At 26.8% G+C, this 8363-nt stretch overlaps 2 protein-coding genes across 2 annotated transcripts; both read left to right on the top strand.

Moving 5' to 3' along the window:
• Nucleotides 1–538: 538 nt before the first annotated feature.
• Nucleotides 539–5457, top strand: LOC147907016 (uncharacterized; the record flags this gene model as incomplete). Its single annotated transcript, XM_087414327.1, has 2 exons — nt 539–705; nt 3419–5457. Coding segments are annotated over 2 exons (351 nt in total), but the record flags the coding sequence as incomplete, so codon positions are not given.
• Nucleotides 5458–6312: 855 nt separating this feature from the next.
• On the top strand, nt 6313–7859 carry LOC147907017 (longitudinals lacking protein, isoforms F/I/K/T). Its single transcript, XM_087414326.1, has one exon. It carries the CDS (start codon nt 6327–6329, stop codon nt 6636–6638), a length of 312 nt encoding a protein of 103 aa, XP_087270452.1. The 5' UTR covers nt 6313–6326; the 3' UTR covers nt 6639–7859.
• Nucleotides 7860–8363: the final 504 nt, after the last annotated feature.

An 8363-nucleotide genomic window follows, 5' to 3' on the forward strand; every position in this document is an offset into this window, starting at 1 on the left:
TTACAAATTACAAATAGAATTGTACTGTGAAATTTAACATCACTTATATATTGTCTAAAATGAGCTTTAATTAATATTTATCCTATTTATTATAATATTTACCCTATTTACATCTTCCATTCACGGATTCAAAATCGATGGCACATTCATCAATAATTGATAATTATACAAAACTCTCTATTTTCTATATTGGTCGCATATTACATTTTAAATACGAATTTCACTCCAATTCATTACTTATGACTTGTTACAGTGACCTTCTGTCTTTCTCTCTTCCTGCTCATCACTCAGTCAAATTTTTCGGACTAAGCGCACGGTGTAAACCAAGCCATTGTCGATACAAATCAAATCTTATAACTAATTAGTTACATCAGCAATATTGCTGTCATCTCACCATTTGCTTAAACTTTGCTCTTACCGTTATCACTTCTATATGTATAATACTACTACTAACTGTAAAACTAATTTGTAAGTCCATGTAATAAAGTTATTATAATTATTATTATATTTTGTACTTATTATTTAACATTTTACTAACCGGAAATCGCTGTCACTTTCAGGGGACGAGAATAACAGAAAATTAAACTTCGTGATATGCCCCGATTGCGGAAGAATTTGCAAAGATGACACTCATCTACTACGCAGAGAATGTAAAAAGGAACGCAATTTTGTCTGTTTGACATGTGATAAAGCTTTCAGACGGAAGTATCACTTGCAAAGACACATGTATCTAGTACACGAATTCAACAAACTGGATCAATAACTAATTTTTATTTTGCTTTTCAAACTTTATTATAAACAGATTACTGTATTTTTGTTTCATTATGTAAATAAATAAATATTTACTGTATATTTTGTATCTAATGAAACGAAATAAACTACAAATTTAAAAATTTCAATACTTATGTTCTTCTTCACAAACATGCAATAAAAATACATTCATAAACTATTGAATCAATTCTAAGAATCGTAAGACTTGTATCCTTGTAAAAATTTGTAAGAACTTATGATTAATATTCTAATTTTATATGTATCGTAAGATGTACGCTGAGAGAAATGATTTTGTTATAGGAATAAATCAAGGGAAATATGATATTTGTTAAAAAAAACAATCGATTAGTTACTATTACAAATTAATTCGAAATTAATTGACTTCGTCAATGTAACAAATAATTAATAGTATCGCTTGCAAATAAGAGGCTCATATACATATATAAAAATCGTAAACGATCGCAGGGTCTCAAATCGTAAGAAATTGACCAATTCTAATCAAATATTCTCTCTATATTTGATCAGTTTCCTATGACTTAAGACTCCACTTCCAATCTTTGTGTAATTGTAAAATGTATGATTTCTATGTAAACGAGCCTAAAGTCTATCCAAAAGATAGGTTAGATTCTATATAATTTGCTTTTGTTACTAATAATTGACTAATAGCAGACTAGCAGTAATCATAACAAACCAAATTTGTTATCACATATTTACCGGTCCCTTGTTAAAGGTACTGATGGCTTGTTAAATTAACAAAATCAAATCCTTTCTCTCAGTGTGCGATTATTTATAAATATCTACGATTTCTTGTAAATTTTATCTATTAAGAAGCTATTTGTAAAAATATTATATAAAGATATAAGCATTTAAAAATTCTTACAAGTTTTACAAGAATATATTACAAGCTTTATGATTCTACTTAAAATTTAGGCATATCTCTGATATTCATATATGTTTCGTATGATAAAAGAAAAATTTATAACATAAAAAATATTAGTTATAGTTTTAATCACAAAATGTTGGCACTAGTATAAAGAGAGAGAGAGAGAGAGAGAGAGAGAGAGAGAGAGAGAGAGAGAAAGCTCTGAAATGTTTTTGAATATTTTAAACCACTGATTTTGGATGCTTGCGCAGAAACTATTTATCTCTCTCGCATTGGGTCATTCAGTAACGCAATCGCTCACTAAGCAACTCAGTAGCATCTAATTATCTTTAGATCCAATCAATCACATTAAATTACTACTTAGTCGCTTGTGAGTGATTACACTATTGAATGCACAATGCATCCACTGTTTCAGTGACACTTAAACGCTATAGCAAATACCTATTTTGTGTACTATCGACTAAGGAATTGAAAACATGTAATCACAAATTTCAATTCCGCAAGTGAATTATATACCTTCTGCTATGTTCACATGGCTTTATTGGCAATGTATGAGAGGTAAATAATTTCTGTGTATACATTGCGTGCATCTAAAATGACTGAGTTTATAATTCCATAAAAAAATTTCAGAGCTGCTTTTTACACTGATTTACATTTTATTATTAGAACTAGTAATTTTTATGTTATAAATTTTTTTTATTATATGTCTAAGCAGAATACTTCGTATTATATTAGGTGTTGGAATTAATTCGTAGCGTTTTACAAGTGATGGGAAGTACTTTCATTAATGTATTTTTTAATGCTCATGTGAAATAAATAACATTCTTTCATTAAAAAACGCTACGAATTAATTCCAACACCTAATATATATATTTACATATAAACAATTTAATTAATAATTTATGTATATATTCAAATATACAGCATTTTATCAAAGTCATTAAAATATAAGAGTATTTTACATGTACCAATTTAAAAAAGACACCTGGCATTTAATCTGTATAAAATCAGGCAAGTTATATTTTACTAATGTATTTATATATGGATATCGATTGATATTACTATGTATTTAAATATAATTAAAATCAATCACATCTATTTCTTTAATTATATTTTGGAAGGATCTCGTTTGCCAACAAAGTGATTGCCTATAGCACCGTTTGTCTACGTCTCATTTGCCTACATGCACTTTTGAGCACAAATAAAAATTTCAAAAATGGAATCATTTGGCTACATGTATTATTGCTTATAGATCGATTGCCTACAAGCATTATTCCTTGCTTTAAAAACAAATTTTGTTTTAAAACACAAATTCTCTTCTTTAAAAATACAAATTCTCTGTTTTAAAACATAAATTCTTTGCTTTAAAAATTTTATTTGTGCGCACAAGAGCATAGCTTATTGTAAACAATAATGTATATAAGCAAATGTGACTTCGTTTCTAAAATTTTTATTTGTGCGCAAAAATGCTTGTAGGCAATCGAACTGTAGGCAATAATTTTTGTGCGCAAACGAACTGTCGACAAATGTAATGTATAAAACAAACAATGCTATAGACAATAGATTTGTAGGCAAAAGAAGAAATTTCCTATATTTCGAGCAAATAAATTTTCATCTTAATAAAACTTTTGCAATTAAAAAATTCTTTTTTACTTGTCCAATCTCGGTGTGATAGCCTGTCATAAAATAATCACAATGTTTCTTATTTTAAATTGTTACCAATGATTTAATCTAGCTCCTACGTTTTTCTGTTTTACTTTTCAGTCCCGAAACTAATCGTGAAGAACATACAGAAGCTGAAATACGCGAAGAAGCCAGTAATCTACAAATGCACAAGATGCACCAAGAGTTATCAATTGGAAACATCCTTGCGAAGACATCAGAGATTGGAGTGTGGCGTCCATCCCAAGTACAAATGCATAATATGTGGCAAACAATTTACGCATAAATTTGTATTAACTCATCATTTAGCATCCTGCAAGAAAAAAACAGCTTGGAATGGGATATGGTAAAATTGTAATTAGTGATGATCTCATCGATTTCAATGAATGAAATCTTGATATAGGATAAGGTTGCCGAAATCGTACCATTTTTCACATAGAGGCTTACAACTCAGAAATTATAAAGAATATTCGTTTTTGGCAGCATAATAAATTGCATTCTTTTTCCTTTCTGATTTAATTTTTTAATTTAATTTTTTAATTTAATTTTAAATTAGAATTTTTTCAGTATAGTGCAATTTTGGCAACGAGGAAATCCGACCAAATCGTACTACATACTGATTTTTTATTTAAAACATTATAATAATGCAAAAAAATTTTCATTACATAAGAAAAAGAAAAAATTGTATTTCTTATGCTGTTAAAAATTTAAGAATATATTTTTAATAATTTCTGAAACACGTGATAATTTCAGGAAGTAATTTAAAGAGTTTCTATGTGAAACAATAAACACTTCGTTTACAACATACATTTATAAATAATAATAAATGGAATAAAAATGTACGAAATGTTGAAAAATATTAGGCAACGATTGTGATGTGCGATTGTGGTGCGATTTAGGAGACTCATTATGGTGCGATTTAGAAAACTAGAGTATTTTGTAAACGTTTATTTATTTGATCCATAAATAAAAAACTTTAACTCTATTAATTTAATTTCAATAATATTCTGATTATGGCATACAAACGATCAAGATTATTTAACTTATATTTTCTGTAATTCGATCTGCTATGAAATATGAAAAATAGCAACACTATCACGACTTTTTTTAATTACATAAGTAAGAACACTCCTATTATGCTTTATGTCACGAGTGTAATACAGCAGCGTAATGCAATATAGTTCTTAACTAAATTATAAGACAGTAAGTACAATAATTGAATTTTTAAACGTGGTTGTGCGATTTCGGCAATTATCCTATGGTGTAAAGATTGTGTAATCTAACGAAATTCAAATTAATCTCATATCATTAAATTATGATAATTAAAAGGATTTATTTTAAAACTACTGTTTTACATAAGTCGGATTTTTCGAAATTGTATTACTAACGACAAGATTGCAAAGAAGTTTGCTCTCGTGTGCAACGTCAAATTGATGCAATAAAATATATGTGTTGCGTATATACTGATAAATACATAATTATATATTTTTGAAAGAATTTTAAACTTATATAATTTGTTAAACTTATATAAGTTTATATAAACTTATATAATTTGTTTAAAAATTTTTCATTTGTATTATTAAATAGTATCATTTTTTATTATTGTATGGAAAGCAGCTATGAGCCTATATGTGTGGTTATGTACTAGAATACAATGTATGATTTAAACATCTTATTTTATCTAGGACTACAGATTTTCAGAATAAGTACACAATAAGTCTTGTTTATTGCGTATGATAAATCGGTATTGTATACTTCTTTAGATAATTTCGAATTTTTATTTATTTTTCATACATTTATATCAAATAAAGTTTACTAGATTTATTTATTATAATTAAGATATAAAAAATGATCATTAGAATTCTTTGTTTAAATTAGTGTATACAATTATTCTTAAATGTTTAGGATTTCAAGAAAGAAAAAGCGTTTCTAGTTCCACTATACATCTTTATATAAACGTATAAGTAATAAATATACAATGTTTTTAAATAGTGCAATAAACTATCCAAGAAACAAATACTGACATTTTCATTTCTTATTGTATAAAAATAAAAACAGAATTTATAATACCAAGCTAAATATACATTTGTATCAATAAGTTAACTAAAGTTTTATTGTTGTAATAAAATTTTATATGTTAATTCATTTATATAATTATTTCTATCCTTGATATCTATTTTTAAATATATCTAAAAATTTTAGTAACAAATGACGATTTCTACTTTACATAAAAATCCGCAACAGCATGCATTACTCCTTTTTTTATCTCTTCATTTCGTTTTATTTTCTGCTCTTTTTTCATAATTGATCTCTTCTGCATCATCACACTTTTCTCAATCTTGTATCTTTACAGCTTATATAAATTAAATTTTAGCAATACTGTGATCAAAACTTTTTTGATTTTCCGGTCGAAAGTGAAAATCTTAACTGCACGAATTTAATCACTGCATCACTGCAATGCTTACCAGACACTGGCAATGGATAAAATGATAAAAGGTTCTTGACACATTAATTACACATCAATTACTCATTAAACGCTCATAATTAATTAAATAGTAGTATGTAATTTTTAATTCCTGATATTTTATAAATTTTATTCCATTTTTCCTATTTATATTTTGAAAGATATTTATTCTAATTTTTTTATCTTTTACTAATTTTGTCTTTTTAATAACAACAAAAAAATTCCCTTAATTATGTGTTTTCTCCACAAATTATGTTCTCTTGGATTATACGATTTCTAAAACCACTTTTAATTAAGCTGCAGAGAGAAGTTGATGATCGACATTACATCCTACATTAATCCTTGTATCTTTAATTTACTTCATCAGAAATCCATCAAAGATGAAAGAAATTAGATCAGTCTATCCACATTTGTAGCTATAAAGTCATTTCGTTTGATTCCTATTTCCGGTTTTGGGGGAGCATTGCGATTACAACATAGCGTCGAACAAATCGCAAATAAATTGTCTAACCACATTATCTTTTCGTTGCAGGTCTATTGGCACAGATGCTAATGTCGCAGGACAATAACGTTGAGTGGACTCAACGTCGAGCGAGTGGATCATCGTACAAGATGTCCAGAGGTATCCGAAAGAAGAGCATAGGAGGCGATGCCAAATATGAATGCAGCAGGTGCGGAAAAACATACAAGGCCACAACATCCTTGAGCCGACACAAACGACTTGAGTGCGGTGTCGTGCCTTGCGAGGTATGTCCTATCTGCGGCCGCAGATTCAAACACAGGTTCGTCTTAAACGCTCACATCGTTGGTTGCGAGAGAAGAATGAATCAAACGATACAGAAGAAGGATTTCGATTAGAGGCCACGATTAATCAACGATAAAGAAGAACGAAAGCGATTATTATAAGTGAAGATCATAATCAACTTGTATAGAGCAACTAATGGAACCGATTGAAATGTTTTTAATCGATGCGATATTTAAAATATTTGAAATTAACAATGCAAGCAATTTCGCATAAAATAGAATACTTATTTGTGTACTAATAACATAAGATGAACATATATCCCAAGATAACTGGCTGACAAATATTATTTCAACTTAGAAAAATAGAATAATAATTTTAAGGAAATAAAATAATAATTTTAAAAGATATAACTTTAGATTTCAAAAGTCAAATTGAAATTACTGGACATACAAAAAGAGATGTTTTCTAAATTTTCATAAACGTTTCAGTATATTTAGTTCTACGTACGAAAATATTTTTTTCTTTATTCCAATAAAAAGTCTTTATCACTTTTCCATTAATGGCTATTATAATTAAGAATGATATATGGATTTACATGATGAATGAATTTATGAGATGAATGAATAATCCTTTTGCGAGACACGTTTGTCATGTCTACGTAGGCATTTCGATGTATATTTATGACGAACTCATGATGTATTTATCGTAATCATAATGTATTTAATCTTTTATTACTTGTGCAGTTAGTCATAAAAATAGTATATATATGATATATGATGTATAATATAGTCAACTGTTAATCCAAGCCAAACGAATATTGTTATTTTGACACAGACGATCTCATCGTCTATGCTTTTTACTCCGCGAATGAAGGAATACTGCAAATATATACTTCCTATTTTTTATTATACAATAAAATTCTATAATTACTTAGTGCATTAACGCGTAACCTGTATGTATCATATATATTGAGAATATAAAATTGTTAAAATATATACTCATTCATGTTTTAATTCATCATGATCGTTTTTCGTGATTCACGAGTATAACATTTTTATATGTTTAAATTTTAATCAAAAAGCTATTAATAAAATAATAATAATGCATCTTTTAAATTGCACAATCATTGTGTATCTGTTTTGCGTGTTTGAATGCACATTTAATCTAATCTTTGTTTTTGTTAGTTTTATTTTGGTAATAGATAATATATTACCTACAATTCAGAAGTTTTATTTTATATATTTTTTGTATTATAATCTATAAATATAGGATAAGATAATTATTTGTTTGTTTTAATTAATTGAACGATAATAAATACTTTTTAAAATATGAAATTTGTTTAATCTTTATTTCTAAAATAGAATTAATTATTTAATAATTATATATTATCTCATTTTCAACATATAATATCTTTGTTGAAAATATATAGATAATATATATTTGTTATCATTTAAAATTGGAAATTAACGTTTCATGCAAATATTCTTTACATAATTTTTAATATTTTAAATATAATGTTTTATGATTAATTCTAATTTATTTATCGTAGCAATATATTTAATAACATATTTAAAGATTTGACTTATTTAGATATTTTTTAATTCCCCATACATCGGTTTAATGGTTTTTGTGTATATAATTATTTCTTTGCTATATTTTAATACTCCATTAAATTTATTTATAGCTTTATATACTCATTTATTGTATAACTTAATAAAAAAATTTATTTATTCAAATTCTAAACCTACATCTTCTCTTTTTTTTTTCATTTAAAAGCACTATATTTACAATCAACAACTTCACGAAACGATTTGTCGATTTACAGCTTTTCCACATCA

This window comes from Acromyrmex echinatior, chromosome 16 (assembly GCF_024713525.1).
Source record: "Acromyrmex echinatior isolate Ae372 chromosome 16, ASM2471352v2, whole genome shotgun sequence".
Classification (NCBI taxonomy): domain Eukaryota; kingdom Metazoa; phylum Arthropoda; class Insecta; order Hymenoptera; family Formicidae; genus Acromyrmex; species Acromyrmex echinatior.

Coding starts and splice junctions, on each gene's coding strand:
- LOC147907017 (XM_087414326.1), top strand. CDS start 6,327: ATGCTAATGTCGCAGGACAATAACGTTGAGTGGACTCAACGTCGAGCG.